Source organism: Dreissena polymorpha, chromosome 2, assembly GCF_020536995.1.
Source record: "Dreissena polymorpha isolate Duluth1 chromosome 2, UMN_Dpol_1.0, whole genome shotgun sequence".
NCBI lineage: Eukaryota > Metazoa > Mollusca > Bivalvia > Myida > Dreissenidae > Dreissena > Dreissena polymorpha.
Window position 1 is genome coordinate 48791582 of NC_068356.1, and position 27185 is coordinate 48818766.

At 35.4% G+C, this 27185-nt stretch overlaps 2 protein-coding genes across 2 annotated transcripts; both read right to left on the reverse strand.

Annotated features, from left to right (window-relative positions):
• Window positions 1-4360: 4360 nt before the first annotated feature.
• Window positions 4361-6200, reverse strand: LOC127870386 (G2/M phase-specific E3 ubiquitin-protein ligase-like). Its single transcript, XM_052413002.1, has 3 exons — window positions 6179-6200; window positions 5644-5882; window positions 4361-4605 (listed from the first exon to the last, which is right to left on the reverse strand). The coding sequence occupies exons 2-3, from the start codon at window positions 5816-5818 to the stop codon at window positions 4484-4486; spliced, it is 297 nt and encodes a 98-aa protein (XP_052268962.1). The 5' UTR covers window positions 5819-5882; window positions 6179-6200; the 3' UTR covers window positions 4361-4483.
• A 201-nt stretch (window positions 6201-6401) lies between these two features.
• On the reverse strand, window positions 6402-25861 carry LOC127869722 (uncharacterized). Its single transcript, XM_052412378.1, has 14 exons — window positions 25736-25861; window positions 24874-25000; window positions 24088-24117; window positions 18034-18413; window positions 17400-17456; window positions 16283-16339; window positions 15994-16059; window positions 15005-15049; window positions 14649-14741; window positions 12245-12310; window positions 9339-9388; window positions 8349-8441; window positions 6867-6984; window positions 6402-6524 (listed from the first exon to the last, which is right to left on the reverse strand). The coding sequence occupies exons 1-14, from the start codon at window positions 25814-25816 to the stop codon at window positions 6402-6404; spliced, it is 1386 nt and encodes a 461-aa protein (XP_052268338.1). The 5' UTR covers window positions 25817-25861.
• Window positions 25862-27185: the final 1324 nt, after the last annotated feature.

Genomic DNA, 27185 nt, shown 5'->3' on the forward strand with positions numbered 1-27185 from the left:
GCTATCGGATGATGAGGCAGCGGTGTATTGCCAATGGCCTACACGTGAGGACACAGGACGTTTCCACCATCCTTCGTGTGTATGACCCTGTTGGTAAGTTGCTTGTGAGAAATGACCTTTGGAGCTACATGCGCGGATCCAGAGGGGTTTGATAGAAAGTCATTTGGTACAAACTCACTTGATATACTGTTCGTTTGTTCAATATATTTGATCCGCCACGCGAAAACCAACCTTATGTTTTTAAAGCGACTTCATGACATCGTAAATTAGAAAAACACTAATTAGTGAAGTCATTGAATTGTACAAACATATAAAGTTGTTTTCATTCACAAATATTTTGCAAATGACGTCAACTTCATTGTGAACAAAAATCGTAGAAACTAAATGACGTCACGTGTATTGATGCTACTGAAAAGCTGACATGCTTTTAAGGTAGCGCACCCCTAATGGGCACATATCCAAATATAATCGAATTAATTATTTTCTTAATCAGCATCATCTCACTGAACTACATGTAAATTTGTAGGTAGGCTTTCCATGCTTTTAAAAAAAATATACCGATTTTTTGAAAACCACCCCCACTCTCGGCTTTTGTCCAGTTTATTTTCACCCCTGGGGTATATAAACGTTCCATAATTCATTCAAATTTCCAAATATGGGCATGCAGTTGGTGTGTACAGATGCAGTAAAGGTGTTTAAAGGTTAAACAAGATGAAATAAGTATTCTTTTACAGACATTTATTTTTTACAATTTTTTATCTATGGAAAAGCGCAATGTAATGTAAGTCATTTCAGCCAAGTAAAAATTGGGTCGGTTAAAAAGAAAGTGTCATAAAATTCAAAATAGTATCATTTAAGTTATATATTATACGTCGTTTTTATAGAAAAACTATATACAGCACAAATGCCAAGAAATAGACAGATTTACCGTTTACTTTTTGAAATAAAAATAAAAATGCAACATGCATCATTCGTATTTTCAGCAGTAAATCACCCAATAAAGCCATAACGTTGTTTTAATTTTAAAAATTGAAGTATGTGCATAAAAATGTCAACATATTTAACAATAAACATAGCATATATGCTGTATTAAATCAAATTACGTAAGAAAAGAAATAAAACGCGTCGCAAAAAGTATGCCATGTCGGCAGGATTCGAACCTGCGTGGGAAGATCCCAAAAGATCTGAAGTCCATCGCCTTAACCACTCGGCCACGACAACTTCATATTTTCGGAAGCTTAAATTAGATATCCATAAGTAGACAGGTAAAAAGGCTGGTCGATCTTAGAAGAAATGGCGAAATCGTATTTTTTCAGATGATATTTGGATCAAAGTCAATATTTATTGTGAAAATAATGTATTCTAAAGGAATTACGTAAACTTATATCCAAATTCGAAGTTTGAAAAAAATAAAATGCATCTCTCGGAAATAACCGATCATTGAAGATCGGCAATGATCGTAAAATAAATTGCGGGAAATCATTAGAGGTGCGCTACCTTAATGTTTTCTTAATTACGTTTCCTTACTGTTAACAAATAAAATTCTTTGTAGGCGTGGTTATGCCACTTATCACCAAATATAAAATTTGTTGTTTCATTACATTTATATACTTCATTAATTACATTTCTTTTATATCGGGTTTAAGCACGTGCATTTTACTGCAATATTTTATTAAGTCGAAACTTTTTTCGAAACATTAAGCTCCGCCCATTATTATTGCAGAATAACCCACACTTGAATTCCTTCTTTGTCTATAGAAAACAAGTCGCGTGTGGTGTTAGAATTGTGCACAGTTTCCCATTTGACCTACATTTAAACCCAACTGACCAATTTTCACACGAATAAAAGATTTTATCAAGAGCAACATTCAGACTTAATTTGAGAAGGATTAGGCTAAAAGCTATCAGCCTCTAGAGTGTTCAAAACTATTTCTAAGATTTGACCTAGTGACCTAATATTTGGATTTAAACTAACCTTATTTTACACTCATCTGGAATTAAATCAATATATTTTTTTTCAAGATTTGACCTAGTGACCTACTTCTTGACCTAACTGACCTGATTTCGAACTCGTCCAAGATTTTATCAAGTTAAACATTCTGACCAAGTTAGATGAAGTTTGGACAACAGATGTAGACAAAATAGGCGACTGACGCGGAAAAAAGGCGACTGTCGCGCAAAATATCATGTGTCGTGTGTCGCGTTCAAAGCGCGACGCACGATACACAAAGCGACGCACAATAATTTGCGCGACAGTCGCGGCGACGTACGATATTATATTATTCAAATATCGCTGTAATAATATCGCCTGTCGACTGTCGCGGTTTAATTTCAGACGACACACGATATTTTGCGCGGCAGTCGCGGCGACACGCGATATTATAATGTTCAAATTTCGCTGTAATAATAACGCATATCGACTGTCGCGTTTTCAAAAATCAGGGGAGACAACAAGGGGATAGATTTATCTCATCCAGCATGTGCATCAAAGATGGACGCAGACTCTCAGTGTATCTTCAACATCATCGTCATCATCATCATACTAAATTTGAGAGTACCTTTCTTAGTTCATAAGCGTAGGAGGATATTGCCTTAAACTTAAACCATGCGGAAAATCCCATTCGCAGATATTTACTAAATGTATTTATTTTTCAACACAGTATATGTTTTTTCCAACTGATGTCACCCAAATGGTAACATTTGCAGTGTTGTCACAGATCGGACAATGTTGAGTAATGGTATTACATACAAGGTGCTATTTCTTTGTCGCAATCTTTTCTGACGAACACAACTGCACTTTTTGCTACAATAACTCGGCCTATGGAAGCTTAAACGCACATATGAAATGGACAAATACAGACTAATTTATACCTTTTTTCGTTTCAGTGCATTTGGACTTAGCTTCAACCATATGGAACAGGCATTCAATACGGAGATCGCGTAATACCGTTGCCCCAAGTGGCCCGCCAAATATACTTTTCCAATTTCCTGGTCTTTTGAATACACATGACTTTATATGTCCAGTTTCACAAAATGACATCAATGATCAAAGTAGCGTTGTTGAAATCCGGTCTCTTGTATGCTGTGACCCAGAGGTGTATGAAATATGTGTCAACATTATGGCTGGAGATTCAAAAGTGGCACCAACTTGTTTTAATGAAGCAGTGGCATTATACAGGCACATTCGACCAACACTGTACATTTAGGCAGGGTACCTAAGGCAGCGACTGGACTTCACAATTTAGGTTGATTCGAAACAGGATAATGGGTAAACCATTAACTCTTTTTACATTAAGTTACAAAGTTCTAGTGCGGTCATGCAAAATACTACATACAATGACTGAAAGGGTGTGGAAATGTTTGGTTTGCTTAAAGACTATAATGAAGATAGTGTCATTGTTCAAATGGTGAATAAAATTGTTTACTTGTCCAATATCAATCCAAGAAATTAACTCAATCAACCCTGCATATTTTAAGAAACTGTGGATACTTATATTTTCTAGCTAAAAAGTCAAAATTTAACATGCAACTGTTATCCGCAAGTTATTATTAAAACGAACTCATTCTAAGTCATAATTTAACGAAAAACTTTAACCGTTCGATCCTTAGAATGAGTCATATTGAAACACAAATAAAACATTTAAATGATAATCAAATTTTATTTGTCCTTGTTACACAGCGAATCGATAACATGAATCAACAATCATATTAAAGAATGTCCAATCAATGAAGACGTCAATAATCAATTTAAACAATAACACTTCAAATGTAATAATTCAAAGAATATTCATATTAAGCGCACACCCATAGGCCAATAAGAAATACACACAAATATGTTATCTCCGTTTAAAGCTTGTTACTTTCCTTGGATTTTGTTTTTTTTACCTTGAAGGATGACCTTGACCTTTCACCACTCAAAATGTGCAGCTCTATGAGATACAAATGCATGCCAAATATCAAGTTTCTATGATCAATATTGCAAAACGTAAGGCCAAACTTTAACATAGGTTAAAGTTTTGGGACAAACACACAAAGACAGACAAACACAATGACAGACAGACATTCCAAAAACAATATACCCCCTCTTCTTTGAAGAAGGGGGCGTACACAACGCATTGTTTAAAGTAGTTTATGTACATTTTTTTTAAGGAAAAGTGACATATTAAGAGGTAATAAATCAAACATTACTGTAATAAAACTATCATTACAGATTGCATCAATCATATGTGTACATAACTTTATTAAACGTTGCAGTTTTCATTTATTCAAAGTAATGGCATTTTACATTGGCATGTTCAAAGAGTACATTAACAACACCAAACATATAAAGATTACATTTTTGGCATAATGTATGTCAGATCTTTCCAAAACCGAGCGATTCCTTTAGTGATCTCACAAGAAGCTCCCATAGTTCATCAGGACTTGCAATCCCTCTTGGCAAGGAAATTGGTAGTGTACAGGTGGATGCATATGGTAATCTCTGTTAGCCAACCTCATTTGAGTAAAACTCAATGTAAAGTTTCGTGGCAAATCCGCAGGGAGGAATCTTCTCTGCCCCAGTCACAAATACCAGCAAATCTTCAAAACTTACTGGAACTTCTTTGTCTGAAAATACGTATTTTTTAAGAGGTGATATATGGTAAATTTAACACTCATACACAGATACACTTACTGTAAAACAAAACTTACTTCAGCGTATTGCCACTCACTAACAAAACACCTTGAACCAGAAACAAATCGATAACCTCTTTAAACTTAGGGTAAATATTGTTAAAACATCATTTCAACACCATCCTGTTCTGTAGGTTTTTTTTAACAATGCATGCATATTTTATAGTATGAAAGGTCAACAACAGTCCTAGAAAATATGATCTAATGCAAATGTACGTAATGGTGCGATGCCATAGCAACCTGTACAACACACATGCATGGGACATTCAACTGCAAAGTGTGTAATTTATTTTCCAACTAATATTTTAAGCTATACACGATTAATCATAAGCATGCAATCACCTAGGATTAAATTATTTTTGTACAGTAATATTATAGATTCGGTCGTTTTATATGATTCAAAATATTTTCTAATTTCATTTTAAGTTATACTGTTGATGCAATGAAAAACAACGTTTTGACCTGATGAGACTCAAAAGGGTGAATTTGCATATTCCCCTTTTTCCGTCGCCTTTTTCACTATGTTTGGATGTAACAAAGCCAGTAATGAAACACCTTACCCAAACACCCGTTGTGTATACCATACTGGTTGCTTTCATTCACATACAAACTTAAGTGCATTGTGTACCATTATTTATGCCGTCCTGTACATACAGAAATCCTACCGGTATATTACTAGAGATTGAGGCCTAGGTTACCAACATATCAAATGCTCATCGCATATGCTTAGTGTGTAAGAATATTCAGAAACTCGCAAGTATGAAGGCAGGAAAAGAATATTTGCAACCCCCTATACACTAAATTTGTTTATTTGAAGTGAATAAGATTTACTTAAGATATGTTTTCTCTTACATCATTAATTTGCATGATTTTTTCACTGCTGACATATATCCTAATGACCAACTTCACCTGAAAAAGGACTATATTTTGATGCTGTCCTCTTAGCACACAACTAAGGACAACATAGTACACCTTCAATATCCTGAAGAAATGCCTCCCACGCATACACCGTTTCCTCTTCTTGCGCACGATTGTTGCTACCGGCCACACTGTAAACCGGCTCAAATAAATCTCTCAGCGTGGTTCTTGTTAACGGCTCTGGTGCACGGCTTAGCAATGGCAGGCACACTTCTGGATGGGATGCCATGATATCCCAGAGTCCGAAAACTTGATTTATTCCCTCTTTAAACTGAGTAACTTCAGCAGATATCCTGTACATATACATTTTAAGGCAGTTATTGACATGTTTACAGTTGCACTTTATGGAAAACAATTTATTAAGCTCCTTAAGGTTTGCCAGACAACGTCCAGAGAGCTGATTTGCCACGAGTAGTCGATAGGGGCATAGCTGTGTATATCAACGACTAACGTTCATTAACAAACAAGACATGAAAACCGATAACGAATTGGGCAGGCAGAAACAGGGATTAGGCAAGGTTGGCTACTGATTGATTTGCCCTTGTTATTATTAATCGGTAATATCACAATTCCTACCATTTTTAAATACCTGTAATATATAGTCTGCTTAAGTAGCCTGTTTCATGTTTGAATGTTATGCGTAGTTGTTCTTTCACTCATGTGAATAGTCTAAGTAATAACAAACACAAATGTGCGCTATACTCTTTAATGATGTTACTACGTTGGTGGCTCAAGTGAGACTGGCTTATCCTCACTGTACAATGTAATAGTAAGGTTATTCAAGCATGCAGCTATCTATAGTCTGTATCTAGTTACAATATGCAACATAGCCCTCTGGCAACGTCGGCTGTGTCTTGCAGCTTCATCTTCGAACAAGCAGAGCCCTGGTCGGCCACCCAATCCCCATGGTCAACTTGGAACTGATCAAGGTCTTCCTGAGATTGGATGGTGTTAAACTCAAATAACAAATGGCAAACTTGTCAACAAACAGAAATTCGAAGAAAATGCTTTTAAACAATTCACCTAATGAAAACTTTTATAAAACTGTCCTGAAAACTATATCTATACAGGATAAATCAAAATCTGAACAAATGCAATAGTTAGGTGAAAAAGTTTCCAATAAAATGGTTTACCTTGTTGATGATGTCTATGACCTCGGGGTTGGGGAGATCAATGGTTTTAAAACCGTCAAATGACGTCGGTAATCACATCAGCTTCGCCAGAGAAGGGTTGAGTATACAAAGTCCTGGTCCGTCATGGACCAAAGACAGCCTAACAAGGTTTTCTACAAGCCCGTACTCCTCTCGCTCCAAGCCCTCGAAGTTGTGTGCGAAGATCTTGTATTCCTCGCCGCCTTCAAAATACGACGATGAGCAAAGCTCTTGAAATACTAACCTGCAATATATTTGTCTTTGACCTTTGTGGATGACCTTAACCGTTACATGTCCCATCTCAATTGGTGCATCTCCAAAAGATACACATGCATGCCAAATATCAAGTTCCTATCTTTAATATTGCATAAGTAATGGCCAATATTAAAGTTTAACGCAAACCAACTTACCAACTCAACCAACAAACCAACCAACAGAAAGGATAAAATAATATGTCCCCAAGTATAGACTTGAGGACAGAAAGTTTTAAGACCCAAGGTTTCATGCATTATGAGTAAGGCGTGACACAAAATGTGTAACAGTTTAGGTGAAAAGGGGAAATAATTCCAAAGTTATCAATGGGTTGTCATCCAAAATATGGTAATGCACCCGAACTTATGCTTAGCAACATTCCTTTGAAGTTTGATGAACCTAGGGCTTACGGTTGATAATGTAGGCGTACCGCAAAAATGGAAAAAAGTTTATGTGAAAAGGGGCAATAACTCCAAAGTTATCAAGGGATGTCATCTAGCAGTTTGTTATATGAACTTTTACCGACTTCCCACTTGCATGGCACCTGTTAATAAGGAAATGATTCGAAAGATATCGTGCAAGGTGTCTCATTAGGTCAAGAGGCTTGGACCTTCAGGGCCCTCGATCTGCCGTTTTTGGGGCCGAATATCGGCCCCGTCCCAGATAAAAAAAGTATACCTTTTTCCCCTTTTCGTGAAAAAAATCCCTTTAAAAAAAAAATAATTTTTTTTTTAGAAAAAAGTGCCTCATGATTATTTATCTCAGTTTTTTATCAAGTACATCTACTTAATTATACCTAATTATGAAACAAAGCAATGCATATTGTTCGATCAGTACAAATGTAGTAATAAGAGAGTAAGTAAAAAAATCCCCATAAAATGGAAACGCCGCGAAAATTCACCCTCATGAGGTCCCCTGGCCCCTTCTCCTAATGGCCAAAAAGGGCCCTTACCTTAATTACGAGTGGTGACACTATAATAATAAAAAACGGCTTTACAGAAATACCTTAAAGACTTGCTTAAAAAAAAAGTACGATTAGCAACGACGATGAAAGGCGTAAGATAATATGCTTTGATGGGGTACCGCAAGTTATCTAGCCCCAGAGGAAGGTAAAACTAGTTCCAACTTCCTATACGCAGGATAGGAAGCGTTAGCAAGTCTAAGTTTGCTGTTATGCTAGTTAAGACCTGTAACCCCGTCCAAATATTATATTAAAATGAAGTCAAAAGGAAGCGTTTACGCAGTAATAGAACGTGAATAACTTCCTATATAATCAACCAAAGACTCGATCACAAGCTAAGCAGTGGCAAGTTGTAGTAGTACTTTTACCCGATCATAATAACTCCATTGGTTTACCTGATCGGTTCCTGCATGTCACGCAGGCTAGCGTCTATGGCTCGTGCAATCTCTTCATCCTCACTGTCCACGATATCTATCATTGACTGGGGCCTGAAGTTCATGGGAATATGTTTGACATTAAAGAAGAGACACCTTCATAAGGAGTTGTCTTGATGGTTCACTTGAAAAATATCAACAATTGTATTCAACATTGGGAAAGGAAAATGTCGTATTGTCATGTGCGTAAATTAATGGCCAGGCCACATGGTTTAAAGCAATAACGACATCATGCAAATGTGGCTAATTAAGGTTAAATATCCCGCAAAAATATAATGGATAGCGAGAAGACTAAGAAATGCCAAATCAGTCAGACTCCAAACAACTTTGAGACGTGTGATAAAAGAGCCGAATTTTGGAGTATTATAACAAGGTGAGAAAAATATGCAGTCTGACCGGGACTCGAAACCGGGACTCTCTGCTTACAGGGCAGCGTCTCTACCGATTGAGCTATCCGAAACTGTAGTACAGAACATCTCACCAGTTAACATGTACTCAACCCGGCTTTAGTATGGTAACTTAATATTACTCATAACTAATGTACGATTCAATAAATATATCTTGCAATCATCTCTTAAACTAATTAAGATACATGTTTAAAAATGGCCTGAAGCTGATTGAGTGTTTGTTAATGATTAAGTCCTGCTTATTCAATACATCGAATTTATGCTAGATCGAGCATATCACATTTTTTTAATTTTCTGCGAAACTGTGTACAAGAAGCCAACCATAACATGTTGTCTATGCAAGAACAGCATAGCCATGTGGAGCAGCCCCTTCAGCTATCTAACCATGACATATTTAATTGGCTTGTTTACTTGTGAGCATAACCAACGAACTACAAATTACATTATCTATTTATTTCTACATTTTAGTTAAAAACTATGCGAGACGTTTTTAGATTGCCTTTGAATGCTTAGAAATAATTATTTTTATAAGTATATGCATTACCTTGATTCCTCTGCATGATTCACCGCTGCATCAGCTGGTCTTCTCTTTCTCTAAGTAAAAAAAAATCAAAGAAACTGTTTACATTTATTGAAACCAAAAAGCTTAAGAACCAACAACACGTTCTTGGAATGCATATTCAATCGAAATTTGTTGGTAAATATCTATTATAACGGCATTATTCTTAGCCATAATTTATTAACTGAAGGTTATATAGATTTACAAAATAAAAGGTGTTTGGAATTACAGTTAAAAAACACGAGCTCCATAACTCCAAGAGCAGAAGTTTCATTCTTCTTAATCACGTTGAGTGGGTCCTGTTTTCACATTCAATGATATTGTATTTTGATGATGTTAACAATTGAAGTGTAAACTGTTTTTGTCCGACATTTGAATATGAAAACACACCAAAATGACACTGAGACGTAACGACAAAAAGTCCACCCACCCAGAAGATTGCGCATGTGATGTACATGTTTTCTAAATTTATTTTTATTTTTTAACATAGCGTCATGATAATTATATCAAACGAATCAGCTGAAAATGCGCATTTCACAATATATAATACAATAAACAGACATACCGAAATCCTATGTTTTTAATTTCAATAATGGTTAAAAATACGATGTAGAGATGTAACATTCAACGTTGATGTAATACAGAAAACATTATTTCTCCGCCGAAGCAAACTTTCGATTCGGCGGAAAATAATTCGTCTGATGCGGCAGATGTCAATGATTTTATGACGTCATTTTCACGTCAACCCGTCAAACAGATCAACAATAGTGACGAAAAAAGAGAGAGGTAAGTTTTGAAGAGATAGCAATTTTTTGCCTCGCAATCGGGCTCACCTGATTGACACAAGTATCTCCAATGCAACAACACAATATAAAGAATACTTCCATACAAATGTGTTTATCACTTACTTTTGACTAGGCAGACTAGATATTAAACTACAATTTAATGGTCAAAATGCGTTCAAAGAATTGGTTCATAGTTAAACATCAATTCACTTAATACATCTTTCTTCCAATATACTTGTTTTTGGTACATGCCATTCAAAAAGAAATATGTTACCGGCAATAGAATCTGTCTTCTCAGACGGACAGTTGGTGTTTCCGAATCCTCAAAGTCGGAATCGCTTGACAGTGGCGCATATAGCATCTGTAATAACCATCACAATATCGCCATTGAAAAAACTATACAGTGCATGACTGACGACTGCCATCCAAATAAACATGTTCCAACTGTATTCAGCATTACAGCACAGAGTAAATAATGAAATGTGTTGCGTGATATATCAAAATAAATTATTTTGGAATGTATGCATATAGTTCGAAACCAGTAAGTAAAATAGTGTTTCAACATAGGTGAATCACCTCTCTAATACGTTTTTGGATGTGCTGAACCCAAAAATTAAATTTTTTCTAAGATCAAAGACAAAAATCTGGACACAATTGCATTATTACAGTTTTGATTTTAGCAAATAAATATTCCTAAGTTATTCCAGTTTCCATGAACTCTTAGGATTTAATAAGTCAATTTAAGTATTAAGAGAACTTACGCTTGACGAGGCTATAGCGGTAATGTTTTCGGCATGTGTAACGGTACGGTATTCGAAAGCAACATTCCTCTCCTCAGCAGATGTGGTAATAGACTGATAGGGAGAAAAGCATATTTAAATCTTAAACTGCTTGGTTTAAGTGCTATAATGAAAATAAAATGAACGATTTTAATGATATCATTTTACATTTTTGTTAAAAAAGACCAATCAAAAAAATTTAAAAGGGATGCTTACAGTGAGTGTTGAGATGTTAAATACATATAACCTGGTGTTCCCAAGGAATGGTGATTTTTTTGCGCATATCTAAATGTATTTCTATCGACTAGTTTCAAAACAATACTTTGTAGAGTACTTACGCTTGACAAAGTTCCAGAGGCATGGCTTGTGGCTGGTACATTGCTCTGTCAAACAACTTGAAACATGTATATTAGATTTAGATGGAGGGACAAAATGTGACATTAGTAATATGTTTTATCAGTTCTTGCATTCTCATTTAGCTACTGTTTTAGAGTTACACCGTTTATATGACAAACTTTTCATATACTTTGTTCACATTCAGATGCAGCTCCAGGATTTTCCTGAAAAGATGACCCCCCCAAAAAAAAGAAAAAAAAGAAGAACAGAAATGTATCCGCGACACGGATTCCCCAAACTCCAACTTTGACACTACATAAAAGCATAACAGCGTACATGTTCCGTAAGGGAATAAGGCAGACAGAAGCAAACCTATAAAACACCCATCCACAGTTTTTAAGTGCTGGGGGCATACACATTTTCAGGAAGCTTTCTGAAAATAAATGATAATTGTTCCAGTTAATGAGCGGACAATCATGCTGAAATATGCCAATTTTACTAAATCAAGGGCCATACTCCGGTTATATAGGGCAATTTTACTTATTAAAGGGCCACATCTTCAAATTGTCTATTCCGATTTAGGTGGTTATCGAGCTTGACCCAGATGTTATACCTAAAAATATTTTCCAGAAGTTTGGTGACGATTGGATAAAAACTCAGTTACAGACCGGACAAACCAAGAAAAGGCTAATTTGACTAATTGAAGGGCAATAACTCTGAAGTGCCTGATGCCATTACACCTGTTATTAAACTACACCCAGATTAAATACCTAAACACTTTTACAGGAAGTTTGAAGAAGATGTAATGAAAACTGTTACAGTTTCAGAGCGGACACGAAAAGTGACGGACGGACACACGGACGGACGCGGCCCAAACTTTTCCTAAGTCAGCCCTTGCAATTTGAGGAAAGTCTGCAGTAAGTTTCTAATGATAGTATGTGCATGTGTAGGTTTTTATTTCAACTTCTATTGAAGTGTAAAGAGTACTTACAATTGATGAGGCTGTAGCGATTAAGCTTCCGGCCGTTACATTGTTCTCTTCAGCAGTTGTGGTAGTCTGATAGGGAGTAAACATCTCGCATTATTGTCCTGCTAGTTTTGAGTGTTATGATTAAAACTTTGCTTAAGAAGATAAAACTGTCCAGATCAGTAAGAACGCTTACTTAAAGGAATTCTTTAATCAATGTCCATATTTCAAAAACAAAATACGTGTTTGAACAGAAATATCAAATATTTTCTACACTATTAAAACAACCCTGTTTAACTGTTCAGGTACTTACACTTGACAAAGTTGCCGAAGCGTGGCTTTGAGCTAAGGGATCAGCAGAAGTGGCAGACTGAAAAATATGTTAATATACGGCAAAAAGGATTGTGATTCTATTTAATCGACAAATCCTACTTTTGCCCCCCCACCCCATACCCCGACCCGATTCTTTTATTGACCTTCCAAAGAAGAAAATCATAAAGCTGAATATGCATAGACAAGTTTGATACCTTAAAGATATTGTGTAGCGATTTGCACATTTTTTGTATCGACAGGAAGGAAAATGCATGGGATGCACATAGGAAAATTAAGTCTAACCGGATTAGACAGCTCCAAATGATAACTCAAGGCGTCACCAGGGCTGAATGAGTTTGAAGATGATAATGAGGGCTGTTGTTTTCTTTAATCAATTTAAATATTTAAAAAACAAAAGACTGATGTTTCAACACAAATTATAAAATTGTCAAAATAGACTTGCACAAACTTTGAAAACGTGGCTCTATAAATATAATGTTGAGGAAATAAAACAAACCAAACGGTTCGACACCGCTATGTTATTTACAGGAAATGGGCTCCGGCCAAAAAGGGGAGTAATAACCATCGCCAAAGCATACATCTCACTCATTTTTTTTTAAGTTTACAGTAAATACAATGTAATGGAGTGGGTGAGGAACACTTTATCGACGTTACAATAAATTCCATTTTCGTATTCCTCGTATCGAGAAACAAAGCCTACACATTCCGATTTATAACCTGGATCTATCCATCGAGCATGTGTCCAAACGAACGCGCTCTCACTCCCCTAATTACAAGCATGAGGCATACATGCTTGATGCAGTAACGTTTACTCTAACACAACTCCGGCACGCGCGCATATATACAAAGAAGGAGCGGTTTTGTGTTTAATTCTAAAATAAAAAACACAGATAAGGCGCTTTCGCGTACAAACTTGCACGTGTAGCGTGTTAACAAGTTGTATAATACGGATTTCTAGCAGCGTATACCCTATAAAAGGTAACCTGGAAACTGTTTAACGTAAAAATACAATAGACATCTTGCATTTTGTCTATTTGTTCGAAAAAAATTATCATACATTACAATACTGCATCAACTTTATTAAAAGATGTTATTACACTTGATGAAGTTGCCGAGGCGTGGCTTGGGGTTAAGGGAGCAGCAGAAGTGGTAGACTGAAATGAAAAAAAGAGAGTAAATATAAGCCAAATAACGATTTTGGTGCTTGTAAACGACAGACCCTACTTTTGACCCCTTGAACCAAATCTTTTATTGACCCTCCAGAAAACGCACCTGATAGGTTTTAGGTAAAAAGACATGTTTTATATGATTTACTGCAAATTTTGTTTTGTTTTGTTAAGTTTTGAAGAGATAGCAATTTTTTGCCTCGCAATCGGGCTCACCTGATTGACACAAGTATCTCCAATGCAACAACACAATATAAAGAATACTTCCATACAAATGTGTTTATCACTTACTTTTGACTAGGCAGACTAGATATTAAACTACAATTTAATGGTCAAAATGCGTTCAAAGAATTGGTTCATAGTTAAACATCAATTTACTTAATACATCTTTCTTCCAATATACTTGTTTTTGGTACATGCCATTCAAAAAGAAATATGTTACCGGCAATAGAATCTGTCTTCTCAGACGGACAGTTGGTGTTTCCGAATCCTCAAAGTCGGAATCGCTTGACAGTGGCGCATATAGCATCTGTAATAACCATCACAATATCGCCATTGAAAAAACTATACAGTGCATGACTGACGACTGCCATCCAAATAAACATGTTCCAACTGTATTCAGCATTACAGCACAGAGTAAATAATGAAATGTGTTGCGTGATATATCAAAATAAATTATTTTGGAATGTATGCATATAGTTCGAAACCAGTAAGTAAAATAGTGTTTCAACATAGGTGAATCACCTCTCTAATACGTTTTTGGATGTGCTGAACCCAAAAATTAAATTTTTTCTAAGATCAAAGACAAAAATCTGGACACAATTGCATTATTACAGTTTTGATTTTAGCAAATAAATATTCCTAAGTTATTCCAGTTTCCATGAACTCTTAGGATTTAATAAGTCAATTTAAGTATTAAGAGAACTTACGCTTGACGAGGCTATAGCGGTAATGTTTTCGGCATGTGTAACGGTACGGTATTCGAAAGCAACATTCCTCTCCTCAGCAGATGTGGTAATAGACTGATAGGGAGAAAAGCATATTTAAATCTTAAACTGCTTGGTTTAAGTGCTATAATGAAAATAAAATGAACGATTTTAATGATATCATTTTACATTTTTGTTAAAAAAGACCAATCAAAAAAATTTAAAAGGGATGCTTACAGTGAGTGTTGAGATGTTAAATACATATAACCTGGTGTTCCCAAGGAATGGTGATTTTTTTGCGCATATCTAAATGTATTTCTATCGACCAGTTTCAAAACAATACTTTGTAGAGTACTTACGCTTGACAAAGTTCCAGAGGCATGGCTTGTGGCTGGTACATTGCTCTGTCAAACAACTTGAAACATGTATATTAGATTTAGATGGAGGGACAAAATGTGACATTAGTAATATGTTCTATCAGTTCTTGCATTCTCATTTAGCTACTGTTTTAGAGTTACACCGTTTATATGACAAACTTTTCATATACTTTGTTCACATTCAGATGCAGCTCCAGGATTTTCCTGAAAAGATGACCCCCCCAAAAAAAAGAAAAAAAAGAAGAAAAGAAATGTATCCGCGACACGGATTCCCCAAACTCCAACTTTGACACTACATAAAAGCATAACAGCGTACATGTTCCGTAAGGGAATAAGGCAGACAGAAGCAAACCTATAAAACACCCATCCACAGTTTTTAAGTGCTGGGGGCATACACATTTTCAGGAAGCTTTCTGAAAATAAATGATAATTGTTCCAGTTAATGAGCGGACAATCATGCTGAAATATGCCAATTTTACTAAATCAAGGGCCATACTCCGGTTATATAGGGCAATTTTACTTATTAAAGGGCCACATCTTCAAATTGTCTATTCCGATTTAGGTGGTTATCGAGCTTGACCCAGATGTTATACCTAAAAATATTTTCCAGAAGTTTGGTGACGATTGGATAAAAACTCAGTTACAGACCGGACAAACCAAGAAAAGGCTAATTTGACTAATTGAAGGGCAATAACTCTGAAGTGCCTGATGCCATTACACCTGTTATTTAACTACACCCAGATTAAATACCTAAACACTTTTACAGGAAGTTTGAAGAAGATGTAATGAAAACTGTTACAGTTTCAGAGCGGACACGAAAAGTGACGGACGGACACACGGACGGACGCGGCCCAAACTTTTCCTAAGTCAGCCCTTGCAATTTGAGGAAAGTCTGCAGTAAGTTTCTAATGATAGTATGTGCATGTGTAGGTTTTTATTTCAACTTCTATTGAAGTGTAAAGAGTACTTACAATTGATGAGGCTGTAGCGATTAAGCTTCCGGCCGTTACATTGTTCTCTTCAGCAGTTGTGGTAGTCTGATAGGGAGTAAACATCTCGCATTATTGTCCTGCTAGTTTTGAGTGTTATGATTAAAACTTTGCTTAAGAAGATAAAACTGTCCAGATCAGTAAGAACGCTTACTTAAAGGAATTCTTTAATCAATGTCCATATTTCAAAAACAAAATACGTGTTTGAACAGAAATATCGAATATTTTCTACACTATTAAAACAACCCTGTTTAACTGTTCAGGTACTTACACTTGACAAAGTTGCCGAAGCGTGGCTTTGAGCTAAGGGATCAGCAGAAGTGGCAGACTGAAAAATATGTTAATATACGGCAAAAAGGATTGTGATTCTATTTAATCGACAAATCCTACTTTTGCCCCCCCACCCCATACCCCGACCCGATTCTTTTATTGACCTTCCAAAGAAGAAAATCATAAAGCTGAATATGCATAGACAAGTTTGATACCTTAAAGATATTGTGTAGCGATTTGCACATTTTTTGTATCGACAGGAAGGAAAATGCATGAGATGCACATAGGAAAATTAAGTCTAACCGGATTAGACAGCTCCAAATGATAACTCAAGGCGTCACCAGGGCTGAATGAGTTTGAAGATGATAATGAGGGCTGTTGTATTCTTTAATCAATTTAAATATTTAAAAAACAAAAGACTGATGTTTCAACACAAATTATAAAATTGTCAAAATAGACTTGCACAAACTTTGAAAACGTGGCTCTATAAATATAATGTTGAGGGAATAAAACAAACCAAACGGTTCGACACCGCTATGTTATTTACAGGAAATGGGCTCCGGCCAAAAAGGGGAGTAATAACCATCGCCAAAGCATACATCTCACTCATTTTTTTTTAAGTTTACAGTAAATACAATGTAATGGAGTGGGTGAGGAACACTTTATCGACGTTACAATAAATTCCATTTTCGTATTCCTCGTATCGAGAAACAAAGCCTACACATTCCGATTTATAACCTGGATCTATCCATCGAGCATGTGTCCAAACGAACGCGCTCTCACTCCCCTAATTACAAGCATGAGGCATACATGCTTGATGCAGTAACGTTTACTCTAACACAACTCCGGCACGCGCGCATATATACAAAGAAGGAGCGGTTTTGTGTTTAATTCTAAAATAAAAAACACAGATAAGGCGCTTTCGCGTACAAACTTGCACGTGTAGCGTGTTAACAAGTTGTATAATACGGATTTCTAGCAGCGTATACCCTATAAAAGGTAACCTGGAAACTGTTTAACGTAAAAATACAACAGACATCTTGCATTTTGTCTATTTGTTCGAAAAAAATTATCATACATTACAATACTGCATCAACTTTATTAAAAGATGTTATTACACTTGATGAAGTTGCCGAGGCGTGGCTTGGGGTTAAGGGAGCAGCAGAAGTGGTAGACTGAAATGAAAAAAAGAGAGTAAATATAAGCCAAATAACGATTTTGGTGCTTGTAAACGACAGACCCTACTTTTGACCCCTTGAACCAAATCTTTTATTGACCCTCCAGAAAACGCACCTGATAGGTTTTAGGTAAAAAGACATGTTTTATATGATTTACTGCAAATTTTGCATACATCAAACCAATTGCTGTTTAATTCATTTACTCTGATTTTTTTTCTTTTTTTACAGAGGAAATTTTGATTAATTACATTGAAAGCGAATATCCCCAAAAGTTCTTTTTAAACTCATTATAGATTAACTTTGCCACTGGCCAATTTTTGTATGTATGTTTTTGCTTCGTCGACAACATATCCATTAATGAATTAAAGCCCAATATAGCTGCTTGAAAGCATACGCATACCAGGCTTTACTCAATTCGTCAATTAATCAAGGGTTGCAATTCAAACTGGTAACATTCTTGTGAAGTTTTAAGACCATAGGTCTTAGTAATTGATAGACAACGCTGTCAAAAAGCTCCTTAGGTGTCACTTGAGGGAAAGTAAAAATATATGTGTGCTGCATGTGAAAGTTATACCTCAGGAGTGAAGGCCTTGTGGCTCGTGTACAGAGAAAGACGGAGAGTTTTGGTGTGCTGATGCTGATACACATCCTCTACAGTCAGGTGTTGTTCAAGCATGTCCCCCTTAAAGTCACGTATGGACATGCTGAACTCTGTTGGCCTCCCGAACGTTCTCCTATCATCAGGAAAAAACAACAAGGCCGTCGCTTTACACTCTTGGAGGGTATAACTCTTTGGAACAGACAGGTGCCGTGCCCCTCCACCATTGACTAGACGCACTTGCTTGTATAGCTGGGTGATCCTATCTTTGTTGAACCACCCCAGCTCAACTCTTCGGGAGACTCGTGCGGCTCGTTTATTACCCAGTATGTGTCTGCCACGAAGTGGCCCTGCTCCTGAATAATAGAAATATAGGCCACCGGCCCAAAATACAGCATTTACAAAATATATCAGGCAGAGTGATACATAATCATATAATCATACATTTTAGAACATTTAAGCAAAAAAGAAAAAAGTTTCTGAAATGATACACATGATTAAAATGTTAGATAGAGCATTACAAAAATAAATTCAAGTATGTATGTTTAAAATTTCTTTTCTTCTCACAAGCGACTTATGCAAAAACTTAGAAATCCTTATTATATTATGTTCATCTTTTAAGCATAAGATAGCATAAAACATTTGATGAGATCGGTTTCTTAACCAGTCAGGTTTGAAGAATGTTTGCCTAAATGTTTCGTATTCATTACATTCAAAAAAGAAATGATGTTCATCTTCAACTACGCTTATATTATTTTTTACACATAATGGACAAAATCTTAAATGTCCATCTATTGATAAATGTCGACCTTTCTTAATCATGAGATCATGCGCTGAGCAACGAAAACTTGATAAAGTTTTCCTTAAAACAAAAGACATATTTATATTCAGATATGGTTCACAGTACAAATCAGTTTAAAAAAATCTATAATGCAATGCTTTAGGAGAATTGTCAATTTTTGATTTCCATACTTGAAGATAACAATCTTGTAATCGTGTTTTGAACAGATGTATAAAATTGTCTTTATGCCCAACACCTTGAGCAAACCAAACATAACCAAATCCATAACTAAATAGTAATTCTCTAATATGACTAGCCCATGTCCTTCTACCTGCATCATCTAAATCTTTTAACATTTTATAACACTGGTTCGGGTATCTATGATTTTCCATACGGGTGATTTTCAACCAGAACTTGATGCAATTTGACAAATATGTTATACATAAAGGAAGTCTACCACATTCTCCTAAAGCTAAGATATCAGGTGTGTTTTGCGGTAAATTACAATATTGTTTACAAAATTGTATTTGTACTTTTTCAATTTTATCTACATATGAATAGCCCCATATCTCGGACCCGTAACAAAGTATAGGTTTAATCATGGCATCAAAAACTTTAAAAATATCTACAGAACTTAAATGACCAAATTTACGTTGATATCTAAATATACAAGCAATTGATTTTATACTTTGCAATGCTAACATTTCTTGAGTTTTTGACCAAAGAAGTTTTGGCGTTAAATAAACACCAAGATATTTATAAGATGATACAATATCAATGTTTTCTCCACAATATGTCCATTTTTCAATTTGTTTAACAACACCGCCATTTCTAAATACGATGATTTTTGTTTTATCAAGATTGATTTTCATATCAACAGATTTACAGAATTTTTCAATTAAATTAATTTGCCTTTGCAGACGTATGATGGTATCAGAGAAACTGGAAACATCGTCAGCAAACATTTAAGCAATTAACTCATTTATATCTTCAGAGACATATATACCATGATCACATTTTGAGTGCAGATATGTAACTAAGTCATTTATGAAAATAGAAAAAATTATGGGACTGGCCATACAGCCCTGCCTGGTACCAATATAACATGGGAAAAAATCCGTCAATCTGTTATTAACCTAAACACATGATTTTAACTTGCTATACATCGATTGAATAATAACCAAAAATTTACCATTAACATTTTTTCTTGCAAAAGCATTCCACAGTTTTTGATGTTGTATGCTGTCGAATGCTTTTGCAAAATCTACAAAAATACAATAAAAACGACCTTTTTTCTTAGATAAATATTTTTGACAGAGCGCCATTAATGTAAAAATGTTATCTGATGTTGTATATTGTTTTCTAAACCCTGCTTGTGACTCATCTATAACACCAAAAGTATCACACCATATAGTCAATCTATTAATTAATATATGACAAAAGATTTTACATATAGAATCTATAAGTGAGATACCACGGTAATTATTAGGATCGTTAATAGATCCTTTTTTGTGTAGTGGAGTAATTATGCTCTCGCTCCAATTTTCAGGAAAAATACCAGAATCAAAAATTTCATTAAAAAGTGGATTTTAAAAGAGCAATATATCATTTATAGTAAATTTATACATTTCAACACAAATTCCGTCAGGGCCCCCTGAACGATTTGATTTCAAGTGATGTATACTATCAATGATTTCTTGGTTACAAATGCGTGCGTTTAAACTACTACAATCGTATTGGATATTTTCAAGACTGATGTCATCTTGCTCTTGAAAATTGTTTTCTTTATTTATGAATAAATTTTTAAAATAATCTTGCCATTGAGTTTGATCTATACTATTTGATTGATGTTTACGGTTTCCTTTTAGAATTTTCCAAAACAATTTAGAATTTTTCCGGGAACTAACTAGATCATTACGCTTTTTCTCAGCTAATATGACTTTTTTTGTTTGAACATATAGATTTGAAAATGCTTTTTTTAGCCTTATATGTCATAAGATCGTGTCTATCATTTGTTATTCCAAACTATCGTAAAGCTCGTGACTTTTCAATTTTAGCAATATTACATTCATGATCCCACCATTCAGGCTGTGAAGAAGTAAAATATTTAGAATTAGACTTCATATTTTCCTCAGCAGTTTGAAATACATTAATAAAATCAGAGATATACGAACTAAAAGTACGATCATTACCTTTTTATTAGATTTTTTTTAAAACATCGGAACTTTATGCAAAATTTATTATAAAAATCGTCTTTCAATTAATCTTTCCAAATAAACTTCTGCCATAAACGCACATTTGAATCATAAATATTGCTTGTTGAATAATTTGTTTGTGTTGATTCAAAACATAATTGACAAATAAGTGGAAAGTGATCAGAATTATCTTTATCACTGATTTTAAAGTTAGAAATATATCTAAATAAACTTAATGACGCAATCATATAATCTACGACACTTGCACCATTATTAGCAAAACATGTAAAATTACCATCTTTATCACCAAAAAGACGACCATTTAAAATATGGATATCAAATGTACAACATAATTCTATAAGTGATAAACCAAAACTATTATAATGTTCATCTTTAGAATTTCTTCGAATTGCAAAATTATCAGAAGGGTAATCAATATCATTCCCAAATATAAATGACAGATCATCTTCTGGAATAAAATCGTTGAAGTCTTTGATCCTAGAATTTAGATCGCCTGCCAAAAATAATTCGGTATTTGGAAAATCAGCAATAATATTATTTATTTTGGTACATAGAATATTAATACCATTGTTATCGTTTCCATCATAAAAAGTTGAGTATTCAGGTGAAACATAGGCAAAAACAAAAATAATGTCATCTAAATTTTTAAACAATGAGCCTTAATAAGACAACACATTCAGTTACATTAGATTATCTTTTATATAAACTGACACGCCTCCGGAACCTCTGAAAGCGGACTGTCTTTTCGGTCGAGAATAACAGAAATGGGTATAACCATGAATATCAAACATATTATCTTTGACAGACCACGTTTTGTTTAATCCAACAATATCAAATGTTGAGATATAACTATGAAAATCTATATCATCTTGGTATTTTAATAGACCTCCAATGTTCCACGTACAAATATTAAGATAAGATTTCACAGAAGAAATGTTGTTATGAAGACAATTTGTTGAATAATTATTGTTATCATTAATTATTATCCTGTTGTCATTCAAACTCGTTAGTGTATTACGCTGAGAGTCAAAATAGTTCACAGTTAAGTCAGTGTTATTTTCATTTAAATATAAGTCATTGTTAACACTGATGTTATCACAGGAGCGTTGGCCGGCAACCTATTTAAATGATGGAACTGGACGCTTTTTATTTTCGTCGTACACATAGCTTTTTCCATTTACGATTAGTATATCAAGACGTAGATAAGCATTCTTTCCAGCTGCAAGTGATTCTGTCAAGAATGGAATAAGAGAGGATCTAGCCTTCCGGACCCGCTCCGTAAAGTCCTCACTCACACGAACACGTTTTCCACTTCCGGTTTCAGTCGCAGATGCCTCATTAGAAGTTGCATCACTGGTTTCGTGCTCCCGATCGGATTTCCTTTGCTCTCGATATCGTTTGATAATGCGTTCCTTATCCTTAAAGAGGGAAAATTTAACGATCAAAAGACGTGGATAGTTTTTCCCTGGAAGACGGTGGGCACGTTCAATACCTATTGCCGATTCATCTAGCTTAAGCTCACTTTTTATATAGTCTCGTACTTTTGACTCCGATTCGTCCCATGTTTCATTTCTTGATTCCTCAATGTTAAAAAGTTCAGATTTTTACGTCTTGATTGACCCTCGAGCTGATCCAATTTATATGTAGAACGTTTTGATGTTAATTCAAGCTCCGACACATTTGCAGCAAGCGAACTTACAGTTTCCGTGAGCTTGTGGTTTTGTTCTTGTAGTTTTTTGTTTTCTTTTTTGAAATCATCAACGGACTTCTCCAACTTATCAAATTTTCTGTTAAGATCTTTGCATTTTTTTGCATATCAATCAATATGGTCATTGTAAGATTTTCATGTTCACTAGGTGTAACAGTTGTGTTATGTTCACTAGGTGTAACAGTTGTGTCATGAACATCGCCGGGCTCCAAAGAATCGGAAAACGAGTCAATACTACAAGCAATGGATGGGTTATCAGATGGATCAGATGTATTATCGAAAGTATGTCCGGATGGGAGATTTCTCTCGTTCTGAGAATTTGTAAGCCAAGCATTCATAGTTGACTGGTTGAGGACTAATCGCGAAGTTCTTCTCGTTTGGGGCTTCTCGGACGCCTGGGACGGTAGGGAAATTAGGTCTAATTCACTGTTATTTGTATCTGAGCATCTTCCCTGACCTCTAGCTCGTGAACTACGTCCTCCCGTCCCGCGTGGGTTACGACCCCTAGAACCAGGTCCAGGGTTCGGTTCAACGCCGTGCACGGCTAGGAGCAAAATAACGCCACACGAATGCACAGAGATATACTGGAACCACTAACAATCAGAACTTGTAATTTTGTTTTACATTTAATAGGCTGCGTGAAACAACCTATTCTAGCACGCCAAATTTCAGTACAGACGCCCATGACGCTCTTGACTTAGTTGCGCTCTATCCAAGCGTATCGAAAAAAGAGATAAATGGAGGTTTTACACTAAGCCTTATTTACCAGGTTCACGATAAACACGATTTCTCGATAAATAGTCAAGTACAAGTAGCACAGCTAGTGTTACTAAAAATAGATCATCGACACATATCAAAGTTATTAAGAATTAAGTTTCTTGCAATAAGTCTCTCACCTCTAGATTAAAAAAAATCAGTATATTATATCCTTTCATATTTCACATAACTTAAATTATCCTTCTATAATTCGCAATTCACAGTTTAAATCACTTTTTTTCTCCGCAAAATATAAACAAACTTCAATCAAGGGAAATCACTCTACTCTAATACAAACCATATATTTAGTTTGGACCTAAGGACCGGCTTCGTTTTTTTTTCGTTTTTTTTTAAGGCTTACGTTGAATTTGACATTCGACCATTCAAGTCATTTGACTCAAAAAGAAATAAGCGCTCGGTACTTTTTTAGAGTGCCTGTTGTTTTAGTTTACATATTATTATGTAGTTAAACAAATACAGGTCAATTGTTAAGGTCAGGACCATGCACAGTCAACACATTTAGACTAGACTTAACGTCTCTTAAATTTTTGTTCATTTTGGTGACTCACCCTCTCTTCTGGGCGGCATGGCAGATGTCGCTGTGGAAAGAGAAAAAATACGAGAAAATATATTAGAACACTGCTCAGGTTATATACAAGTTAATACTTCAAATAAAAAAATTAAATACGCAAACAAATCCTAAACAGGCTTCGAGAATTTGGGACAACTTGCTGACAAAACTTCTTCGGTTTTTACGAATAGCCTCAATGAAATATAACATTAATCATCTTATGCATAAATTTTATCCAAATAATGCAACACTACTTATCCAATAAAGATATTTGCAGACTCGGTTTAATTGGGTCTGTTCCTGACAAGCTGTGGAACATGCAATATTACTTACACCCGCTGGCACTGGCTTAAGCGGTATTAAATTTTAAACACAATTCGTGGGTCAGATTTTGTCAATTTAGGTATTTTCTGATCAGGAACTTTCCTTTTATTTGAAAATGTTGTTTCAAAAAGTCACAGAAGTTGGGTGCATTAGGTGCTGGTGTTGTAGTATGGTACTATATAAACCATTGTGTAAGATGAGGGCTTGTCTTCTTAGTGCCTCACAATATGATCTGTTCATGAGTAGCAGTGGAGTATGCGACATTACTCAGACCCTAAGCACTGTGTTAAGCCATGTCATACTTCGGTCAGTACAATTTGATTTATACATTTCTTCTTATATATATGTTTTTCAAAATAGCATAAATAAATAAATTCCAAGATTGTGTTTTTCAATATATGGAAGCAAATACGCCATGTATTTAGCTAAATAATCTAATTACTAACTCATGAAAAGTTACCAAGGTTTAGGTTCTGGTTCCTAGAGGTCACCCGGGCAAAGGCCATCAAAGCTACTCGGTCCCCGTATGCCGGCAAGTACCTTTTCAGGTGGTCATCGGTCATGACCACCACCGCTTCACAATCAATCTGTAGTGAAAAGGTTTATTAAAGTAATCTCGATCATTTGCTTGTGGGTTTTAACATTTAAGGCATCGAAGTAGACATCTTACTATTCACTTGTTTAGATACTAATGCGATACGATGCACTTCTAGTTTACGCATATTGAATGATTCAAAAAAAGAAATATAACGGACACATATATAAGGAGAGACTTTGTAAAGAAGCTATTTTTTTCTACGATTTTTAACCAAAGGCTTTTAGGACCAAATCTTCAACAGGCCTTACAATAACTAAACATGAGATGATGGTTAAAAGTTATGGGAGTTTAGTGGTTAAATGGTGTGTGTTTTTTTTTGCTTTTTTTAACGGGAATTGATTAAAGCATTGCTGATTTGGATTTTGCTTAATATGATTAAATCCTAGTTCAAGTGAATCAATTTAAATGTCCAGAAAATTAGCAACTTAACCAAAAGAACAACCAAATTCATTCGACTACAGGCCTGACACCATTTAGGTTATCCTAAATTCGTTACATAAGATGGTCTTTGATGAATGAGTAAAACAGATAAGATGTACTAATATATGCATTAAATGAATTTTACAAACGTCTTTTGATTTCTACATTAGAATAAATGATATAAAATTCAAAGAGTAGGTCATAACAAGTATTTGATTATATTTCGTCTTTTCTTGAAATGGATCATGAGCACCTCGACTTAGAAAGAGGACTGTGTCGTAAAAACAGTTATTGGACCAAGTACCTTATCATCTTGCATACTCTGTACTACGGCTGGACGAACATTCTTCAATGAAAGAAATTCGTATGCCCAGAACTCCTCCATTGCACGTTCAGTTCTGAAGATAAATACAGTCGGTGCGTTAACTGAAAGTTTCTGTTGTGTTCACAAAGACAAACAAATGTCTCCTCCGTGTAGAAAATAATGTAAGAGATTTGTTGAGTTTCAACTTTTAGTTCATTCAGCCCTAACCATTCAGAAGACAAGTCTGAGTAAGCATGTCTTCAGAGATAACATGATGTAATAAATCACGAAGAAAATATAATTTTACGTAAGTCGTGCAACTTTTATTCATGGGCCATTGGTAATGCATAAGTAAAACAAGTATACTGTAGGAGGTTTCTGAGCAAGTAATACTTTATTTGCAAAACAGGACCCAGCGCGTCAACGGGCTTAATTGGTTAAGATGCGATAACTGCATTTGTCAGGAGACAGAGGGTTAATTATGTAGATGCTTACAACTCATAATGAGAAACTTAATTTAAAAGTTTAAAGATTATTGAGTTATACTGGCCAAACATTGTGCAATATAATTATCATGTGCCGGGCAATTGCTTCAAGTCAAGTTTAACAATGTGTGTGTGTGTGTGTGTGTGTGGCGGGGGGGGGGGGGGCAATCCAAGATAAGAAGATGCACAACAACTGATGACGATTCTAAACAATTTGATTTATGAACAATATATACAAAAACTCCAAATAATCAGAATATGAAGGTGCATAACGCTGTATGGTAGGAAACAATCTCACATGAAGCTTGAACAACCTTTACTTAATGGATCTTACTACTACACCGGTGACCGTTTCTAGAAGACTTAGACGTTTTAGAGACAATATGCTAAATTTTCTGCACATGATGCATAAACCCGACTCTATCCTTCATACATCATTCATAATAATAAGTGTCGTGTTCTGAGAAAACTGGGCAAAATGCATGTGCGTTAAGTGTCGTCCCAGATTTGCCTGTGCAGTCCGAACAGGCTTATCCGGGACGACACTTTCCGCCAAAACTGGATTTTCGCTAAGAAGAGACATCATTGAAACGAAAAATACAATAAACGCGGAAATTGTCGTCCCTAATTAGCCTGTGCGGACTGCACAGGCTAATCTTGGATGACAATTACGCACAAGCATTATGCCCAATTTTCTCAGAACAATATATAGAAGTGAAACTCCATCTGCTGGAGCAGTATTGAATTTTCATTAAAAACAATTAGTTAGTCCTTTATTTAAGGCAAGTGACCGATTGCCCAAACAGTACAAAACAGCACAATACAGCACAATACAAACCAACATAAACACAAAATATGAATAAAGCTGGGGTCACCGCCTTGGAACGGTCAATGCAAAGCATAGGGGGTTTAAACCTGGTTATAGAGCGCTCAATCTCACACTTGGCCCAGCAATATTCACAATA